The sequence below is a fragment of the Drosophila obscura genome, unplaced genomic scaffold (genome assembly GCF_018151105.1).
Source record: "Drosophila obscura isolate BZ-5 IFL unplaced genomic scaffold, ASM1815110v1 contig_137, whole genome shotgun sequence".
NCBI classification, from domain to species: Eukaryota; Metazoa; Arthropoda; class Insecta; order Diptera; family Drosophilidae; genus Drosophila; species Drosophila obscura.
In genome coordinates, this window is record NW_024542721.1 from 667,847 (window position 1) to 690,901 (window position 23,055).

At 39.8% G+C, this 23,055-nt stretch overlaps 1 protein-coding gene across 2 annotated transcripts in view; it reads left to right on the top strand.

Annotated features, from left to right (window-relative positions):
• The window catches only part of LOC111080316, a 99,279-nt gene that overhangs the window by 31,142 nt on the left and 45,082 nt on the right, over window positions 1-23,055 (top strand). For both annotated transcript variants that reach the window (XM_022375856.2, XM_022375855.2), the window contains exons 2-3: window positions 2,207-2,350; window positions 7,280-8,138. In XM_022375856.2, the coding sequence (XP_022231548.1) occupies window positions 2,207-2,350; window positions 7,280-8,138 (1,003 nt within the window). The remainder of the gene's footprint in view (window positions 1-2,206; window positions 2,351-7,279; window positions 8,139-23,055) is intronic.

Genomic DNA, 23,055 nt, shown 5'->3' on the forward strand with positions numbered 1-23,055 from the left:
ATCTCAAGTATAGTTTGGTACTGACTCAACTCCACCAGTAAAGTCGAGCCCAAAAGGGAATTAGAAGATCACGCGATGCGACACTCCAATACCAAGACGGTGCACATCGATGTCTTCGTGTGCAGCTGCGCGTTTTGGCTATACGCGTGAGAATGTTACAGTTAAGTTTTTGGACATAAGCAATAAGAACAGCGGGCAAACAATCGCGAGCATATGATTAGGGCAACTCTTATATGAATGAATATTGACTTAAAACTAAGCGATTAATTCCTCAACAGACATATACAGCTTGGTGCCCACTGTTCAACAAAATTTTCGGGTTTGATTTTAAAGTTTTCTTCATACTGTTTTTGGAGAGTTTCGGTAAAAGCGATTTTTATTTCGTTGATCATCGTGTACTTACCACATATGTAGCAAAATGAGTCTGCTTGGAAAGCACATGAAAATGATCGGCCAGAGGTATCCATGACAATTGATTTTAATTAATTGTAAGATTTTTTTGGTAAACACCCGATCGTATTCTGAGGGAAGTCAGAACTACACTAAGGCACAGACACTATAGGCACAGAGTTATATATCCATGGCTATGATTAGGTAGACGCGACGAGATCCAATTTGTGTGGACCTGCACTCGTGAGAATATAAAGGAAACATTTGACCTGAATAGGTATCCTACCTCTGATAACGAAAAAAGTAACTGTCAATAACATTTCATACCAAAAGAACGCGAACAGGTACCAAATGTTTTCGTTTGCTTTGTTCCCAATTGGCAGTTGGGCCCGCAACCTTCCAAAAGGTATTTTTTGTTACATTTTTTCATTTTTATACCCGTACTCAAAAAAGAGTTAAGGGGTATATTAGATTTGTGGTAAAAGTGGATGTGTGTAACGCAGAGAAGGAAAATTTTCCGACCCCATAAAGTATATATATTCTTGATCAGCATCAATAGCCGAGTCGATATAGCCATGTCTGTCTGTCCGTCCGTCCGTCCGTCCGTCTGTCCGTCTCGATGAGCGCCTGGATCTCAGAGACTATAAGAGCTAGGGCAACCAAATTTGGTTTCCACACTCATGTGATATCACACTGCTACAAGTGTATTTCAGTTCGCCCCGCCCCCTTCCGCCCCCACAAAGGACGAAAATCTGTGGCAGCCACAATTTTAAAGATACGTAAAACTAAAACGCAGTATAGTAGAGAATGCCCATATCTACCAGATTGCCGAATCTGAATCAGATCGGATCATAATTATAGCCAGAATGAAGAAATTAATTTTCAGTTGCTTCCCCTCCCCCTCCTCCAACAAACGACAACGCAGCTAATTTTCCTCCGCTCGCACAATCTGCCGCGTTCAGTGCGCGAGCAACCCCTAGCGGAGGAGATGTAGAATCTAAATGGTACATGTACAATCTACATGTTAGATGTAGAATAGACATTGTAGATGAGATGTAGATAACAAATGTAGCAAAAAAATGTAAAATATAAATTTTTTTTTTAATTCTAAAATTCTAAAAAATCATGCTCAAAAATGTATATACTGACTGAGTACGGGTATAAGTAGAGTCGCGTCCCCAGAAGCGACTCACACGTTCCTTCTCGTTTAGGTTTGGTTAACGATATTTAGCTCCAAAGTCTCTCCACAGATTTTAATGAGCGATACCTTAAACGATTAATGCACCTATACACAAAAAATAGAGGACACAGGATATAATTTTTTTTCGACTTTTCCTGAGTTTTTAAAGTCAAAATTTCGTAAAAAATACCGCACAAAAATCATAATTTTTGCATTTCAATGCTTCATATATTTGCCAGACGGTAAGCTGAAATCACAAAGTGTTGGGGCTTAACTTCTATCAGTTTCAATTATCTTTTTAAAATAGCAAAGTTCTTTACAACCAGACGTAAGATACTTGAGTTATGTGAAAAAACAAGCACTACCTCTGAAAAAAGCTTGGTTTTGTTCCTTGAGGAAAAATCGTGTCGGGCAGTGTAATCAAACATTAAAAAAAATCAAACAATTAAATATTGTTTGTTTTGATGTTATACCGAAGCTATCCTACATATTTAAATATAACAATTATAAGCAGTATGTTTGTTCTTCGGGTGTTTGCAAGAACTATATATTGATTTCAGCAACTTATTTAAACATTTTTAAATATTTTATTATAAAAAAAATAATTGTATATTATATATATTATTGTTATTGCAGCCATTGCCTAATGATGGGTTTCCGAACGTAATTTGTCGTGAGTGCAGAGCCAAATTGGATTGTTTTGGAAAATTTCGCACTATGGCACATAATTCCCACAACGCCCTAAAAGAATTTTTAGCTATATCCGAAACTCTGAAGCTAGTAAGTTTGAATCCTAATCCTAATTAAGATAAGTTTATTTTTAGTTTGAAGGCCTTTTTAAGAAAATACCTTTCGGTTGGTTTTAAATGAGGTTTCTTTAAAATTCACTTCTTAGAACGCTCTTTATTAAAACGAACGGGAATGTTGTCTGCCGGGGCAAAGGTCGCGGCTCTACTTTTATACCCAGTGCTCAGTCAGTTTATATGTATGTGATACAACTGAAAAAAAAATTGACTATGCAAAGCTTGACACTGACACTAATCTACTTCACTGACTCAATATGTATACATATTTCCAGTCTGATTTTTACGAACACGCCCCTCAACGCCTTTGCAAATGACAAAAAATTGTGAAATCCACAATTTTTAAGATACGAGAAAACTAGAAAACTAGTATCGTAGAAAATAACCATATCTACCAGATTGACGAATTTGGATCAGATTGAATCATTATAGTAGCCAAAATAAAGAAATTAATTTTCAGTTGCTTCCCCTACCTCCTCCAGCATTAGACCACGCAACTCATTCTCTTTCTCGCTCGCACACACTCTGCCTGTGCAATTCGCGACCTTTCCAAAGAAGATGTAGAATCTACATTTAAAATTTATTAAATTCTACATAGTACGTGTAGACTCTTGGCTAGACTCTAATAGACCAATTGGCTAGACTCTAATAGACCAATTGGCTAGACTCTAATAGACCGATTTGGCTAATTGTTTAAAAACAGTTTAGAAATGCCTGTTTGCTGAAAGGTGCTGAAATTTTTACATACATTTTTGATCTGTGTTAGAAATTGTTTTGTGTGAGTATTATCATCATTAATATATGTATACAGATTAATAAAGATGCTGCACAAGAAGATGGTTTTCAAATATGAATGAGGAAGACCGGGAGAGATAAGAGATATAATAAAATGAAGCATCCATATGCGTAGCGGGGACGAAATGGGAGTCGATCAACTGAAGATGCCGGAAACGGGAATGGAATATTGTGTTTTTGATACCCTCCAATTATTACAAAAACAAATTTATGTTGGACGTATTATTCGACTCACTTCTCATCCATGCAACCACAATGTGCCACAGTGAAACGTGGCCGGGTACAGCTAGTCACATATAAAAATAAAATGTAATAGACCTTAGTAATAGTAATATTCGTCGAGAGCGCGAAAAAGTTCGCAAAGATTTTCAATGTGTTTAACGAGATAAGCCTATGATGTTAATTTTTTTTCAAAACAAAACTTGGTTCATGACTGTTGTTCGCAGCAGCAGCCGTTAATAGTTCTTAGGAAATTAATATCACATAGTCACACATAATCTCTTATACTGAAAACCGCTCTCTCAGTACGTTCCCGTTCCCACACACATATGTAATTACTGCTTATAGTGCATTGCTTCGCCCTGTTCTCGCATCAGTCCAAAATATTTGTCGAACGCATCGAATCGTAGTTCACGGCCACGGTTTAGAAAAGAGTTTTTAGAAAAATCATGGAAATATCGTTCTTCTCTTGTGGCAATTGGATGTGATGGAAATGCTGTTAAGAGCGCCTACAGTTCTGGCTGTCATGGCATTAAAGGATCATAGGAAAAAGGCAGCAACGTCGACGTCAGCATGAACTGCTGTGGACCGAAAGGGGCACGTAAGAAATAGAAGCAGATATCCATAGATTACCCTCTCACTCATATTTCTGGTTTTCTGTACCTGCATGCGACCCTAACTGTTCTACTCATTTCGTCTACTATTCTAATATTCTATTCTGCCAGAGTCAAATGCAATCTTTTGGTGGGAAAAAAATTATTTGAAACTGCGGAAAAGGGGTGAAAAAAACCGATTAATTGGTGCACTCTTTTGTTTCGAGCGGCTGTGATTTTTTTAGTTGAGCGTCTATTTAGATCAGTGATGGGCACGAAAACTAACGGAAAGAGCCAGACAGAAAAAAAAACAAAAAAAACAACCCCCGTCGCGACGCATCGCAGTCATGAGCCAGACAGGATGGGCGAGAAAAGTGAATACAATGAAACTCGTCGACAGCTGAGCAATTCCCTTTAAATTTGTTGTTGCTTTGATTTTCATTTGCGTAGCCCAAGACACATGATGTGTTGTTGCAATCTCGAGATCGCGCCTTCGAAGCATTTTTGCCGTCTCTTTGACGCCAAATTTCTGTGGCAATGTTTTTGTAAAAATTCACAGCTCGCTGAACGCAAGCGACGACCGTCTGCACCGACTTGCTGGCGCCTCACGAAAAATATTTTGGAAAGTGCCACTGGAGCTGAAAGAGCCACGGCGTGCCCATCTCTGATTTATATATTTAAAAGTATTTTTTTCAGTGTTTTTGAAGTCAGGTAAGTGGATTCAGTGATTACAGTGCGCGTTGTTAGTTACAGTAAAGCAGCGGTGCCCAGGCCCATTGCCCTGCGAGCTCTTTTGTTTTTGTAATTGCCCTTATCATAGGAAACCAATTCTTCTATGCATACACAGTTTGTGCTGTGTACCAGCATACCGAAAGCTCAACACATGCAAACAACTTTGTCTGTATGCGATCAGTCCAGCAAAAACCAGTTTTGTCTCTTCTCTGATTGATGTTACCCGACTTTGGCTATGCTTTTGTTGTTGTCTTTTCTTCGAGTTTGGACTGTTCCCTTAATCGTATTTGTGTTTTTGTTTGGGAGTATTGGTAAGTGCTCTGCCGTAAGCAAATTTTGGGCACCCCTGAATTAAATTTTAAAATGGGATTCGCAAGACAAAATATGTCTAGAACATTCTAACCATGTGGTCCCGTTAACCAAGTGTGTCGCTGCGCGTGTTTTTTTGTTCGAAGAAACTGCAAATACAGGACTAAAAATTTAAAAATATATGTTCAACTTGATTCAAAAAAGTTTGGAAGCTGCTGGAGAAGGACTCATTGTCTAGGTGCCTCAAAAGTGTGCTGGACGTAACAGTAGTCCATGAGTACAACCTGGACGGGATTCTCGGAAAAAAATGTTTAAAGTCCCGCGCCGTACTATATTTGGTTCTTAAAGATAAGACGAAATAAAATTAAGACTGTGTAGGTCTCTTAATAGGTTTTTTTTTTGATTCAGGTATCCGGAAACATTTTGTTTTATCTGCTTATTATACCCGTACTCAAAAAAGAGTTAAGGGGTATACTAGATTTGTGGTAAAAGTGGATGTGTGTAACGCAGAGAAGGAAACGTTTCCGAACCCATAAAGTATATATATTCTTGATCAGCATCAATAGCCGAGTCGATATAGCCATGTATGTTTGCCCGTCTGTCTGTCTGTCTGTCTGTCCGTCTTGTTGAGCGCCTAGATCTCAGAGACTATAAGAGCTAGGGCAACCAAATTTGGCTTCCAGGCTCATGTGATATCACACTGCTACAAATGTATTTCAAAATTCCGCCCCGCCCCCACAAAGGACGAAAATCTGTGGCAGGCTCATTTTTAAAGATACGATAAAACGCAGTATCGTAGAGAATGCCCATATCTACCAGATTGCTGAATCTGAATTAGATCGGATCATAATTATAGACAGAATGAAGAAATTAATTTTCTGTTAGTTCTTCCGCCCCCTCCTGCCAGAGACCCGCTACCTATCTCTTTCTCGCTCGCACACTCTGCCGCGTTCAGTGCGCGAGCAACCCCTAGCGGAGGATATGTAGAATCTAAATGGAACATGTACAATGTACATGTTAGATGTAGAATATACATTGTAGATGTAGATAGCAGATGTAGCAAAAAAATGTAAAATGTAAAATTTTTTTTTGTTTTTATTCTAAAAAATCATATGCTCAAAAATGTATATACTGACTGAGTACGGGTATAAGTAGAGTCGCGTCCCCAGAAGCGACTCACACGTTCCTTCTCGTTTTTTATATCATTTCAGGAGCATTTCTGCTTATTAACCCGATCGAGTCGGTGGATAGTGTTATCCTGAAGTCCCTACAAAATATTAAAAATAATTTAATCAACAAAAAATCAAGAAAATCTGTGTAAAATAAATATATTTAATTTTACTTCAATAAACTGTTTTAAGAAATTTTTAGGTGGCTTTAAATTTCATGAGAAGTCTCACGAGTGATTTCATATAGAATATATCGAAAGAGTCACGAGTGATTTCATATGGGACATTTCGAAAGAGTCCCGAGTGAAATCATCGATGTCACGAGTGATTTCACTCATGGCTTATACGTATAAGCCACTGGTGAAATCACTAGAGAATCCAGTGAAAATTTCATATGAAGTTTCCCGAGTGAGAAAAGCAGACATGCCCATATAAATTTCATCTGGAGTTTCACCAGTGAGTCATCACAGGATTAGGACGTGCCATGAGTGATTCACCGAATGAATCACGAGTGAAAAGTGTCAAAAGTCACTGCAGAGAGTGGAGATAAAAAAAGAGTCGTTTGCTTATTAGAAAGAAATCTCAATAGACTCTTGATGCATGCGAATGAATTACCACTTCGCCATACTATGGTACCTAAACAGGCCCTAATGGCTTTACTGGCAGCATTGTCAAAATGCTCGAAAAATGTCGTGATTTAAAACAAGAAAATTTTGATACCATACCAATTAAATTGTCAATCGTCAATAGTTTGTTAGGCCGTCTGTCCCTTTTGATGAGCGCCTACTTCTCTTAGACTATAAGAGCTAGACAAACCAAATTTTGTTTCTAGACTTATGTGATATCACACTGTTACAAGTGTACTTCAAAATTTCGACCCGTCCTCTTCCGCCTTCACAAAGAACGAAAATCTGTGGCATGCACAGTTTTTAAGATATGAGAAAACCGAAAACGCCGTATCGTAGAGAATGACCATAGAGAAGGCACATTTTAAGACCCTGAGAACTTAGATTCCGACACATTTGTTTCCATACAAACAAGCGCAAACCTACTGATATAACTATTCATTTAATATTTCTATTTTTCCAGGACACAAATGATTTGGAAATACAGCTTGATACAGTTTTAAAGTCTTCGTCGGAGGAAATAGCAGCTAAGGCCCTGACTGAGCTAAGCACTTTCTCTCAGCTTAAGTACGACAAAAAAAAAGTAGATTCCACTTTTCAAACTACTTTTGATGGAAGTGTAGAGAGTAAAACCCAGAATTTTCAAGCCCATACCTTTCATCCCAGTCTTTTTCAATCAACCAATATGGAAAATGATGAGATTAAAACGCAAGCAAAATGTATGTCTGGGCCAATACATGAACGATTCAATTCAGCATTTCATAAAGATTCTGATATTGAACAATTTCAAAGCTTGCAACAGCAACTGGAGACTGCAGCAGTTCTTATGGATATAAGTAAAAAAATTGTAATTTCCCCCCCGTGCTCTAATCCTCAATCTCCACGTAATTCTGCAGTAATTGATACAAGTATTAAAAGTTCTGTGATAAAATCAAAACGTCCAACAAAAAAAAATGATTTTTATGACGGAGTTGAAATTGACCTTTCCGTTAAAAAGAAAAGGAATGATTATTCGAATCAAAGAAATTCCATCCCAATACACAATTTTTGCCAAACTCCAATACAGTCACATAGAAGTGAAGAGGATCTTCAAAACTACAGTATTACCATTACCCAACGTGGTGGGTCAGATTATAAACTTACACCAATAAAAACAAATAGCAGTTCCTTATTAGATTCTGGTGACAGTTCTGACTCTCATAAACTAGAAATGGACATAACATCGTCAATCAATGATAGAAAGACTCCCGATAGTGTGAGCTCGGATCACACAACAGACGCAGCTACCACTCAACTCTGGCAAGCTCTGGCACGATCAGCTGGTAAGTTAAATTTCAAATATCGAGAAGTGCAGACAGTCCTTTATAAATACCTATACAGTCGTAAATATTCCCTACTGAGATTATCGAATGAATGAATTCCCCAGAATGAAACCAATTAAAAATGGCTTAATATTTGAACGGTTTTTCATTTGAAAACTGTTCTTTTCAAAAGATTTCTGTTTGTTCGTTATCATGTATCATTTAAAAAATATACTTTTTTTAGTTTATGTATTGTAATCGATTTAAATTGTAATCTTTGAATACCGGGTATAAAAACCCTGGCATCATTGGGCGCGCTTACCAGGACAAATTTAAATTTGTGTAGCTGTAGATACGCAACAGTCTTATAGAGATCTAAGCGTTTCTAACATTAATGATCAGCATCAAAAGTCGAGGGTATATAGCCAAGTCCGTCCGTCTTGAATGTTTGAAACCTTGTTTTCAAAGACTATATAAGCTCTTAAAGCGTTTAGGATTATCCGTACTGGAAAAAAGTAGTAAAGGATAATATTCTTTTAGTCATTCCGGTTCTCTCATCATATTGTGTTCCGAACTACATTGATTGCGTCGATCCATGGATTTTAAGTCGATATGATTTACAGTCTGCATTTTATGGGAACACAAAATATTGTGAAGTCCATCACCATACCCGTACTTGAAGAGTTAAGGGGTATATGTATTAGATTTATTTACGACCACATAAAGTATATATATTCTTGATCAGCATCAATAGCCGACTCGATATAGCCATGTCTGTCCGTCCGCCCGTCTGTCCGTCTTCATGAGCGCCTAAATCTCAGAGACTATAAGAACTAGAGCCACAAAATTTTGTTTCCAGACTCATGTGATATCACACTGTTACAAATGTATTTCAAAATTTCTCCCCGCCCCCTTCCGCCACCACAATGGACCAAAATCTGTGGCATCCACAATTTTGCAGATGTGAGAAAACGAAAAGCGGAGTATGACCATTAGGCTGGGCCAAACATTTTTGTTTCGAAATTCAAACGGGACACCCCTTTGTTTTGTTACCTTGGACTTAATAGTAATTTGTATGTTGTTATTTTTTTTTGTATTTTTTAGAGGTTGCTACCGAATTTTAATAAAAAATTTGAATCTGGAAGTTATTAAGCTTTCAAATTTCAATTTCATAATTTTTTGCGATGTTATTATTATTATTATTTTTTTTTTCTTCGAAATTTTGACTTTAAAAACTCGGAAAAGTCGAAAGAAAAATAATTCTTGTCCAAAATTTTTAGTTTTAGATAGACGCATTAATTAGGCGTCGTTTAAGGTATTGTTGATTAAAATCTATGGATAAACGGTCAAAACCATGAAAAAATACCAGATTTTAAAAATTCTTAAAAAAAAAATTATACCATAAAAAAGTACTACAAAAATTAAAAAATCCCGAAATCTATCAGAAAAAGTCATTTTGGCTCACAGCCTAAATAAAAAGTTAAATTTTGTTGAGTAGTGTAATTGGTGAAATCTATTGCACATATATTGATACCATTCATATCCTCATTAATCAGTTATTGGCAGTAAAAAACCTGCACAAGTTTTTTCAAACTAGTTGTCTAAATATATCAACCTCAGCTAAAGTTCTTGATTTTCACTAATCGTTAATTTTTTAACAGCAACTAAAAATAATCAAAATACCTTATTATTAATATGAACTAGTTTCTAAGTTTCAATATTATTCATTCAATTTCAATTCAATTTTTTTTAATGTACATATATTTAACTAAAAAAGTGTATTTTCTTTTCGTGGTAGCAACCCCTAAACATTAAACTAATTATTTGAAAAAAAAAATCTATAATTCTATTGAATAACAAAGAACAGAAGTGGAGGGTGTCCTTGAAAAAACAAATTTTTAATTTTGACACAGCCTAATGACTATATCTACGAGATTTCCGAATCTGGTTCAGATCAGATTATTATAGCCAGAATGAAGAAATTATTTTGAGCTGCTAACCACACCCAATTCCAGCGCTGCAGCCGGTTCTCAGTCACTCCCTCTTCCCCGCGCAGTTTGCGTGCGCCCTCTGGCGGAAGAGATGTAGAATCTACCGTGTAGATGTAGATATAGATGACAGATGTAGCAAACAAAAATGGATACTGATCAAATATTTAAAAATTCTACATAAATCATAACCTCACATACATATATACTGACTGAGTACGGGCAATAGAAGCGACTTAACGCTTCACTCGTTTTAGTGTCAGTGTCCACAATAGTCCTAGCATAATTTGCAATGGTCTATGGTTTAAACACTTCTTGTTGCTGTCAACCTTAAATCTTTTGGGTCATATGTTTCACCCAGCTTGAAACCTACATAAGTGCTGAAGAACACTTCTTGTTGCTGTCAACCTTAAATCTTTTGGGTCATATGTTTCACCCAGCTTGAAACCTACATAAGTGCTGAAGAAAACATGTTGAGCTTCTTCAATGGCGTAGATTTAGATCGTAGGGAGAGGTGCCGGTTGTGGACATACAGGCAGACTCCGGTTTTCACATTCACTTTGCGTTTTACTTTTCAGCCAAAAGTCATACTTTTCATTTTGTAAGGTCCAATCTCAGGCTGAGGTATGCTTCAGTCTGTCCAGGGTCCTCTACAAGAAAATTTGTAGATTGTAGGAGAACTTCAGGTTTCGAGCTAGCCTTGAAATACAGTAGGCAAGGGAAGAAATTATGATGCGGTGGTTTTTGCTTTTCTGGTTCTTGGTTGATTCTTTATTCTTTCATTCACTTAATTCTTCGGGGGCTTGTTTTCAATGGATTACTCGCGAATCTTGTTACTTGGCCTGTGAGCCGGTGGACTGCTTAGTCAGTGTCTCGTGTTCGGGCTGATGGGCTGCCTAGTGCCTTGTCTTGTGTTCTTGGCCTCTTCTGTTTTCGGTCTGATGTACTGCCTAGTGCAGTGTCTTATGTTCGGGCTGATGGACTGCCTCCCTCTTTCGGCCGATCTTGGCCCTTTTATGCAGCTGGCGATCGCACCTGAGACCCGGAAATAATTAATTCTTGCTGACTTAAGGTTATTGGATAACAATATTTCTGGGGTGTGGTAACTAGGTCGAAGCTTGGTGCTTCGTTAACAATTTGCTAGTGGGTCAGAAGTGTTCAGGAAAAGGTTTTGCTGAGATTGCATCGCAGTAGGTGCGGGCTGCAGTTGGGAATTGGGCTTAGGATTGATTTTTGCTAACTCGGTAACGCGGAAGGTGATAGCTGAATTTGGGCCGGTAGGTCGATAATTTTATGCTGGCTTGACTTATTGTGAAATAACGCAAATGATATTTCTTATGTGGGTCGTCGATTGCGAAATTTCCCAAGAGGTGGGGTGTTTTAAATTGTTGTGTGGACAAGAATGTGTACAGTTGTTGATCGAGAGTTCTTAATTAATTGTGTGCGTTGCTTAAGACTATTTTATTTCCCGGAGGTGCTGACACACCGCTATTTGTGGAGAACCGTGGCTAGAGCCATGGTTCGTTAGCTCTGTGTATATCAGTTTGATTGTTGTTCCCGAACGGCGTAGATCCGTTGACACTCCGCCGTTTGTAACGAACCATGGCTAGAACCATGGTTCGTTACAATTTCAAAGCGACTGGAATCCACTTTTGTGATATTTGTTTACTTTGTACTGTTAAGCGCAAAATTGACTGCTGTTATACACACGCGTTAGTGGCAGCTCATACAAAAAGGCATGTGTTATGTTTAACAGAGTTATCGATCGCCTAATCGGTCTGACACAGTTGTTTAGATGAATTTACTTTTCTTTTTTTGAGCTGACCAATTTTTACAGATCTAATTTTGAGGTTTTTTTTTTTTGGTCTGTACGCTGATTTGCAATGACAGCACCATCAAGTGTCCCATGCGACACCAAGCCGAATCCTGTTACGCGCGGAACCCAGCAGAAACGCAGCCCCACATCCCACCCAACCGACCGAGGGGCGCTGCCGCTTGACTTCATGCAGGAAAGATAGGTGTTAGACCAAAAGGCGAGGAAAATTAGAGCTAAACACAACTCAAAGAGCTAAACATGCAAATATGTATATCTTTTAAAAATAGTACTTATTACGGGAAAGGTACCTTATTTACCTTAGTAGAAATGTGTTCGGAAAACTTTAATTTGGGGTCTAGTTTAACACCAATATCATCCACCAAGGTAATTCTCTCAAGAGAACCACCACAGAGGCTATAGGAGCCAAAAGGGGCTGGAGCGATGAAATGTCATTACTTTGAATTGCGAGGCATTTAGGTGTAACATATTTGCACAACACCATGACTGAAAGTTATTGAAGCCGGATTGCTAGCGTGAGTGAAATGAAATATATTTATGCTGGGCACAGAGTTTAACATCATCCACATACATTAGAAGCCGAGAGGTTGCTAATACTGAAGGCAGGTCATTAATAAAGAGTGTGAAAAGTAGGGGGCCTAGATGGCTGCCCTGTGGTACTCCAGAAGTAACCTTAACAGGTGAAGAGAAGGAATTTTTGAAGAGGACTCTTTGAGACCTAGAACGAAGGTAGCTAGAAATCCATCTCAAAAGATTAGGCGGAAACCCTAAAAGGTAACGTTTTTGTGCTAGAAGGGAATGGTTTACAGAACGGAATGCTTTACTGAAATCAGTGTAAATAACATCCGTCTGCAAGTTACCTTGGAAACCTTTAATGATAAAAGAGGTAAACTCTATTTAATTAGTGGTTGTTGATTGTCGCCTTATAAATCCGTGCTGAGATGGAGATATAAGTGACTTTCAGAGATGTTGCAAATGCGGAGTTAAAATTTGTTCAAACATTTTGGGAATAGCGGATGTTTTAGATATACTTCTATAACTATTTGCATCAGACTTGCTACCTTTCTTATGGAGCGGAATAATAAAAGATTCCTTCCAGATGGGGGAAGCGTGAAGAGTTAATGGATAGGGTGAATAGCTTAAGCAGGGGTCCACACAGAGCGTCGGCACAGTACCTCAGTACACAGCCGGGAACTCCATCGGGACCTGGTGAAAACACCGGCTTAACTAGTCGAAGATCATGAAGCAGTCAGCTTTCATTCAACAAGGGGCTGAAAATGCCATTCGACCTTGGTAAACTGTATGGCTACGGCTGACCAGAGTAGCTTTTATAAGAATATGTTGTGTGGAAAAATTTGGTAAAACGATGGGCCATTGTGTGATCATTGTTAGCTGACATATTGAGAAATGATAGCACGGATGGATGTGCGGACGTTCTACGCTTACTATTTACAAAGCTGTAGATCTGTTTAGGGTCCTGTGAAAATCGTATCCTGCATCGCGATAGGTAATTTTTATAGCATTGATCGTTAAGAACGGAGAGATTTGACCGAGCAATTACAAAGCGAAGAGGGAAAACCAACTTCTCGAAATTTTTTATAAAGTCTTGATTTTAAGTTTTTTAGACTGGATAACTCTTTGATAAACCAAGGAGGCTTCCCAGATCTAACAAGACACGAAAGTGGGACACAAGAAACAAAAAATGTGTCATCCCTAATGAGGTTATTAGGCTCGACTTTACGAAAGCAACGGACACGTTCAGCCTACCCGTTCGATCCAATACAGTAGGCCCAATATTGACCAACACTTCGAATGTAGGATGGTAGGAGTCTTCAGGTATACTGAGCGGAAGGGCTCGGGTTAGCAACGCTATGATCGGATCCGAGACAAAGCACAGATCAAGAAATCGACCCAAGCTGCTTTTTACATGGTTGACTTCAGACAGGGATAGGTCTAGCAAGCCGTCGGTAAAGTCATGTCGTGACATGGGCACAAGATTATTAGACTCGTTTACCGAAGACCAAACAGTACCTGGCAAATATAAATCACCAAGAACAATGGTCTTTATCTGGAAACAGAAACAGTTTTTACAGCGGACAGGTGATGCTCGTATATTAAGATATCCGAGGAAGGTGGAATATACGAGCAAGTAATGATTATGAAAAAGCCTGGGAGAATCAATTATACGCACAGGAATTCCAGGTCTTGTTGAACCTGGACTATGAAATGTTCCGACGTGAAGTTTGAGTCCACAGCAATGAGGACCCCACGTCGAGACGAACGGTCATTTCTTAAAATTGTGTACCGACCGGCCAAAACTTTGGAACTAAGGATGTCCGGCTTTAACCAGGTCTCGGTTAACACAATAACATGGGACGAGAATGCTAAACTCTCAAGAAAAAGAGTGCTGAGCTTTCTGCGCAAGCCTCTAGCATTCTGGTAGGTAACTAAAAGAGAGGAAGTTTGTTTTTTGGATGGGTATAAGTAGAGGTGAAAGATTAGGATGGAGATGGAGCACTGGTCTGACTACCTGGAAGAGTAATGGGGGCCTATTCTTTTTCTTAGCCTTAAACTCTTTAACCACCAAATGGTCCGGCGGAACAAACGGTTTTAAATTGAGTCGGGAAGACGCTTATCTAAAAGGAAGATATCTCCCTGGCGTAAGAAATGTTAAATGGTTCAACCTTAAAGCCGACGGATTTTATTTTGCTTTGTTACATCATTGGATGTGAGGTCAGGGGCTAGACACGAGGCTAAAACTTATCGCTTTGGTGGGACTCGCACCAGTGGTTTTGGCACAGGCCTATTACCTAAGATGGCAGTATCCGATTGTCCTGGACGTCTATTAGCTGGTGGGAACGAAACTGATGGGATAGTTACGGGGTGCGGACTCGACGGACACGGACGCTACAGACATTTCTAACTGCATACTCTCCGAAGTGACGCATTCGGCTCCCGAATCTGCATCACCAGCAGCGATCGTTGCACTTGGAGTAGCAAACGTAATCAACTGCTGCACTAAGGGAGTGGTCGGAGTAAGTTTTTCGGCTGCCGGCGGACATGAGGCAGTCGGCACTTGCCAGTCCAGCAGAGTAGACTTCTTGCGCCTCCGACACTCAGCCAGCAGCTGTAAACTGCTGGACTAAGTGTCCATGGCCAAGAGCCGATCATATTGCTGTTTAAAGCCTACGATCAGCTCTTTGAAGCCACTCCGCAACTGCCTCATGATCAACGCAACAATGGCATCTCCTTCACGGCCCGAGATCCCTACACATTTTGCCTGCACTACGCTTTCGCAATGACAGCAAGGGATATTGCATGGGTGATCTGCTTCTTGCAGGTTTTTTTGTCACAGACGACAGCAAAATCCATCATGATGTATTTTTATTTATTTAAAGAAAAAAAAAACGAGAAGAAACATTTTAGTCGTTTCTGGGGACGCGACTCTACTTATACCCGTACTCAAAAAAATGTTACATTTTACATTTTTTTGCTACATCTCTTATCTACATCTACAATGTATATTCTACATCTAACATGAAGATACCAAATGTACCGTTTAGATTCTTCATCTCCTCCGCTAGAGGGCGGTCGCGTACACAACGAGGCAGAGTGTTCGAGCTAGAAAGAGAATGAGTAGTGGGTATCTGACTGAAGTAGGCGGGGGAACCAACTGAAAAACAGCGGCTAAATGTAATGAGAGGGCGTACTTATGAAAAGCAACAACAAATTAATTAAATAAGTTGTGTTTTTACACAATTATTAGGCATGCATATGCACCCGCGGTAAAGATTGATTTTAAGATAAATAAGTTAGAGAGTTAATTTGAAGATAAAACACCGGCTGTTTAGGTAAAATAAATGGAAAATGCGGAGCGCAAAACAAAAACACGTCTGGTCACTACGAAAAAGAACGAACGAACAACAAAGATGATATGTTTTAATCAGAATCATCGTAATCAGAATTGCAATGCTTGCATGAAGTATCTGGCACGCACATAAGCGCACTTAAAATGCACCGCACGACTGAATTCATGGCATGTAATGGAGTTTGCGGCGGTGAATTTCCTTGGCAGAAGGATCAGACAGATAATACAGAAGTTCTAATCATCATTAGATAGAGCCTTAGTAAGCTGAGAAAAAATTATGTTGAGCATGGATTTTGGTTAAAAACGAAGATTTATTTTTATTTTTTTAGTGTCATTATGTTGGTTTATTGTAAAAAATTATCGCAGACAATAAAGTACAATTACTTAACGTACTGTTACTGTTGATTAGCAACTTTCGTTAAAGATCAGGGACCATTTCTATTTACTATTTTAAGTTAAATGCGGGACCAACGGACGACAACGGAGATTTGCAACAGGTTCCTGGTGGCCAAGTCGGACGGATAGATGCGGTTTAACCTTCGTCTGGTTCTGCTCCTTACCAATCTCAGTTTGGTCAGGGATCTTGTGGCTTGCTCGTAAATAATGTCACCGACAGAGGGAACTCAGTCGGATGTTGTTGGCTAGGCTGAGCTTGTTGTTAGGCTTAAGAAGCCAGTAGAGTTTTCTAGCATTGATATTCAAGGCGCTTCTGACCATCCTTGTGTGGCTCTCAAAGGTCAGGCGGGTGTCCAACGTGATTCCCAGGTACCTTTGTTCTTTCCGCTGCTCCAACAGCTCGCCAGAAGAAATACCCCAGGGCACGTTTCTTTCCTAAGTGTGTGTACCACACACTTCTCAGGGTTTACAATGATATTCCACCTGAATGCCAAGTTCTTAAACCTTTAAAGGTACCGCTGGCGGTAGTCCGTAGCGTCGTAAACGCAGTTGGCCCTTGACAGGACTGCCGTGTCGTCGGCAAGTGTGGTAAGTTTTACATCGATTGGCTGGGACGCATTGTCAACGCTATCCTTAGGCATATCGTGCGGCTGTACAGCATTGGCCCTAGCACGCTGCCTTGTGGGACTCTGGCTTCAATCGCCTTCACCGTGGAAACTGCTCTGCACTGTGCGACTTTTTGTGAAAGTCATCCAGGATATGCTCCACCACCCTATGAAGCTGCTCTGGTGTAGAGGTTTACGCCGACTGTAAAAGTAAAAAATCGGTGATTAGGGATAGCTCGATTTACAGATGGGCTGTCCAATAATCAGGTGCTTCCCAAAAGTGGGTATCAAGCTGATTGGGCTGTAATTGGCCAGGTCTTCCGGGGATTCGACGGGTTTATGCATCATGAAAACTAGCGCGGCTTTCCATGCTTTGGGTAAGTGTCCCAACCTCAGCGTTGCATTCAGTATTTGTAACAGGTACAAAAGCGCTCTGAGTGGCAGCACTTTTGCCAATCTGTTATCTGTATTGTCCTTTCCTGGGGCTTTTTTATCATTGGGGCCAACGGGAGCTCTATTTGTTGGATTTCATCCCACTTAGCAGAAACTAGGCTTGCTCTCCTCGCTGAGGCCGCCCTGAATGGTCTGAATCTGCACTCCAGCTCATCTGCAAAAGCTTCCACCCGGTTCGCTGCTGACCTCGCCCATAAGCCGTCTGCCTTCCTAACTGGGAAGTTAGGGTTGGATTGCCGTTTGTACCGGCTTGTGAGCTTCCATGGGGTGTAGTTCGAGTGCACGCCTGCAGTCGCCTCAGATAGTAGTTTGTCGGTGGATTCGGACTTTAGCTTGGCCAGCTTCCTCCTCAGCCTGTTGGCTACTCTCCTGAAGAGTCCATCCACCCGGGGTCATTGCACTATGGGAACACCCTTGTGGCAAATAATAACCCAAACGAAACATATTGGTTAGTTTTGATAGTAAATAGAAAAATGAAGGTATGAAAATGGCTGCACCTAAAAAAACCAAGCAAAAATAAAAAAACAAATTTGGAAGGCAAAGGGGCGGGCACCCAAAAACAAAAAAAAAATGAAAATATACTGGACACAAAAAAATCAGAACCTAAATATGAAGAACCAATTTATTGTAAATAAAGGCCCCCCTTGTACCCATGGAGTTGTGACCCACACACGACGAATGACCAGCCAGCCACGAACAATCTCCAGTGGATCTCTCCGAACGAATGACTCCTGTAAACCAACCTCAGTTGGAATGAGATTATTGCTTATGCCCCAAGGTAATCGATGAGTAATAGTATCGGAAGTGTGGAACCGTCCGTGAAATTTCTTCGGCCCATAAACAAAAAAAAACAAACCCTCCCTCAAATACCCCAGGTAAACCTAGCTTAACAAAACCGTACGCATGACAACCGGATACGCAAATCACTACACAAAATCACGATGATCTACCACTAAGTACTTACATATGGTGCAATGAACTTTGCTGAAACTGATAAATCCTAAAACACCTGACACCTGTCCCACTGGAAAATATAACATCAAAATTGCGGTGCTCAGAACCAAAATGACAAAACAAAAAGCAAACAAACGTACCTCCATATGTGTGTAGATCCAATTAAGCGCATCAAACTTGTTATAAAAACATCAGAAATCCAACTAAAATTGGTTGCCAACCCCCAAAAACACATTTAACCGCAAAGTTAAAAAGATATTCAAGAAGCCACAGTCCGATTACCACTATGAACATTTGAACAAGAATTGAATTTCTACAAGTGCATTAAGTCCTATCTCAGGACGTCACTGTACGCCCCAAAACACGTCACAATTAACTGTAAAAATGAGTCATTTAACATAATTATGACACAATTTAACAGCAAACACATAAACTATTTCATACCTTCTGAATCGAACCCATTGTAAAAACAATTAAATAATGAATATAACTACACTATAAGACGAAAAAACACCACCAACTTGGCCCATACAAACGCTGACTAACGCTTAATTAACTGCGCCCTGTACTGCATAACATTAAAGACAATGTATTCGTATTAGGTCAACAATATTTAAATAAAAATGTGGCCAGAAAAAGTGGTCAAAGCCCATAGTGCATTGGTGCGAAGGAATTCTTTCCTAAGCCCTTTTTTATCGATCCAAATACGAGGGGTGCTATTTATGTTTCTGGCCTAGGTCACTTCTGGCCATATTAGAACCAAACGGTCATTTGGATAAACAAGTTTGGACTTTTATGGAAAAAACTTAAGTACAATTTTTATACCCGTACTAAAAAAATAGTTAAGGGGTATATTGTATTTGTGGTAAAAGTGGATGTGTGCAACACATAGAGGGAAACGTTTTCGACCCCGTAAAGTATATATATTCCTTATCAGCATCAATAGCCGAGTCGATATAGCCATGTTCGTCTGTTCGTCTTGATAAGCGCCTAGATCTCAGAGACTATAAGAGCTAGAGAAACCAAATTTGGTTTCCAGACTCATGTGATATCACACTGCTACAAGTGTGTTTAAAAACTTCGCCACGCCCCCTTCCGCCCCACAAAGAAAGAAAATCTGTGGCAGGCACAATTTTAAAGATACGATAAAACTAAAAACGCGGTAAAATTGAGATGAGAGAGGAAAATGGTTGCAGCAACAGCTTATAAGTGAGAGCGTTACTGCACAGAATGTTACAAGAGCGAGAGAGAAACAACAGCTATTGAGATTTAGGTGATAGAGAGAGAGTGATAGACGGCAATAGCTACGACAAAGAGCAGCTAATTGTAATGAGAGAGCGTACTTACGAAAAGAGAGCGCGTTGCGGAAATGGATTACCTTGTATAATTTCATCATGACTGTGCAAGCTCGAGACAACGAAAACCAGCCGATTACGGCGTTGATCGAATTAAATTAGTTATGCAATGCAGACGAGGCTCATGCGGGCCTCTCCTCAGCTCACAATAGCATAGGCAGAGGCAAGCAAAACAATGTTAAAGAGTACGTTAACTGTCGTATGCTAGCAAAGAGTTCGATTTAGTTTCGGCGAAAGAGATAGTTGTCTTTGTGCTGCCGGCTTGGTGTCGCGTGGGCCACTTGTTGGTGCAGTCATTGCATATCCACGTCCAGATAATATAGTAGAATTTTGTCAGCACTGTCGACAAAGAATAGGTCTAGTAGTGTGTTTCTGGTTTTTGTAAAGATTGTGGAGATTTGGTTGTTCACTATATTTAAGCCAAGGCTCAACATGCTCTCTGTCGATCGGGATTCTCTAAGATTATCACAGATAAAGTTGGCAGGTGATTAAGTCTGTATAGGTCAAGGAAATGTCAATAATTAGTCATGACAGGTCTGAGTAGTCATATTTCGAATCGAAACTTGCGATTTGGTCGATATATGCAACCAAGGAGCAACTTTCTTCTATTGATGGTGATCTTTAGAAACATATATTCTATGGAGCTTATCTGGTCTTTGCTTACAGACGAGTTTTGCAGCTATCTTGTTATTAATGTATATTGCAACGCCCCCGGCATGCCCTACACGATCAGAACGATATACATTGTACCCTCTACATTCAATTAACGAGTCACTTAAGTCCGGGACAAACCAAGTTTCGGACACATATATAACATCCACACCAGAGTCGATGAACATATGTCTGAATTCTTCAAATTTGGCAAGCTTTGTTCTTTGGTATGGCAGATTTGCAATCCAGATTTTAGCTCCACCAGAATTCTAAGGACCTGAGATGTATTTGCATTGGTTATTGCTAATGAACTGTCCATATCAAATGTGTTTTAAGTTAACACTTTTAACAAACGAACAATTACGTTACAGTAAGTGCAGTTAAAAATAAAATACTGGAAGGTGCTGAGATTGGGAGCTTATGAATATTGTAGAATTTTAATATATTTTATCTGTGCTAGAGAACGATGAAGAAGAAATAAGTAAATAAAAATCAAATATCTGAACCGAAACAAGTGCGCAGGGGGCTTACCCCTAGAACATTGTAATTAAGTCAAATGTCACTGGAGTTGATATGAATCCGAATTTCATAAAATTGTGTTTGGAAAATATATTGACATGCATAACCAACATATCGAAAACATCATTGACGCAATCGATATTTCCTGATTCTTGGAAAGTGGTCAAAATATTTCTATTCCAAAATCTATCAATGCGTACAGGTCAATTTCCAGTTAAATATTTTTTGCATACCTAATAAATATACAAAACAAATTTTTATTAAAATCGGTCGAGTCTTTTGTTAGGAGTTAAAACGAAAACACCTTGACACGAGAATTTTGTATATTAGCCCGGCGGAATCCGGAATTAAATTAAATTAAATTAACACAAGCGAAAGGATGCGCATGGTGCAGCAGTAGAGTAAATCCCTATTAATATCTGTAATCCCACATTGTAATCTCCATATATGTAAATAAATATCGTTATAGTTTCCGGTTGAACAGTGGTGGAGAGGGGCTCGCGGCCGCTCTGCTTCTTCAATGTGCCCTGGAAAAGGGGCTGGCCACAATTATAGTTGGTAATTACGGTGAGAGGGACGATGTACGAGCATCCGGCCGAATGCTGGGTCATCAATTTGGCCGGTGTTATATGATACTTGGGTCTATGTAACGAACAAGGCGCTATGTTCGGAATGGGAGGGCGCACGCTTGTAATCCCGGCTGGGGATGCTCCTCGGCAATTCGGGGTGGTAAACTTGTTTGCATTGTTTGCCTATTCTCATTATTAGAGAAATCTAATAATAAATCTAATAAATGTTCGATCTACGGGCCTATGCTTCTAAAATCGCGAAAAAATACCCTCGATGGACCGCAACTGATCAAGAATATACGTGCAGAAATTATTTGGCGGTCGGACATGGTTATTTTTTAATTGAATTTCAAAGCTTAATTTTTGCCAATACAAAATGTAAACATAATAAGTCTAAGTTTCTTCGAAAGATGTTTGTTGAGCTAGCGAGCTTTTTCACTAGCGTAGTTTTGCGATATGTTTATTAACGAGACGATGGTTGTTTAGATTAAATATGGTTTATTGTTGTAAACAGTATAGAAGGCGATACAGAGTCAATGTGATACCGAAAGGTTCGAGTTAGGTTGATGACGAGTCGGTTGGAAAGTTAGCTGGATTCAAGACGGGGTCAGATTGTAGACGCGGGGTGTCGGATTGAATAGCTTGATTCCAAGACGATGTGCAGTGGTTGCTAGGTCCAGACTGAATCAAAGGGCAGGCGGCCGAATTGCCCGTGCCCTAATGCGAGCGAGAGAGCGATAGATCGAGAGAGTGATAGCAAAGCAAAGGAAAAAAAGAAAGGCGCGAGATGAAGAGGCGAAAGAGAACGGCTGCATAGGCTGCTGCCGTGCTGGAGCATGAATGCGTGCATGAGTTTGTAGGTAAATGACAATTTAGTACAGTGGGCAGTGCAAACAACGAACAATAATAAGGATTTACTCTACTGCTGCACCTCTGGCTATAATCTATGCATTTGTCCACTATTTGGCTGCGTAACCAAACAATGTTTATTTTTTAGTTATGGGAGGATTCTCGGCTAGTAAAATTTCTGTTTCGCGGTTTTTACCGATAGAGCCACCTTTTAGCTCCTTCCCATTTCCTCCTCCTCGTTCAAAATACAGTTTTTATACCCGAAATCGAAGAGTTAAGGTATATATTAGATTTGTGGTAAAAGTGGATGTGTGTATTTCAGGGACGGAAACGTTTCCGACCCCATAAAGAATATATATTCTTGATCAGCATCAATAGTCGAGTCGATATAGTGTAACGAACCATGGTCACAAACGGCGAAGGGTCAGCGCATCCACGCTGGCGGGAGACAATAATCTAACTGATATACACAGAGCTAACGAGCAATGGCTCTAGCCACGGTTCTCCACAAATAGCGGTGTGTCAGCACTCCGGAAAATAAAATAGTCTTAAGCAACGCACGCAATTACTAAAATTAAGAACTCTCGATCAGCGAAAACCACAGCACGAAATTCTCGGTCACCCACTTCTTGGCGATATTTCGCAACCACTCAGCCTCGAATCACAGATATCACCTTCGCGATGCGGAGGTAACAAAAACCCAATTTCCAACTGCAGCCCGCACCTTCCGGGATGCAGCCTCAGCAAAAACACACTGCCCCACTAACAATTGTCAACGAAGCACCAAGCTTCGACCCACTTACCACGCCCCACAATTATTGTCACCAATAATCATAAGTTAGCAATAAGCAATTATTTCCGGGTCTCAGGTGCGATCGCCAGCTGCATAAAAGGGCC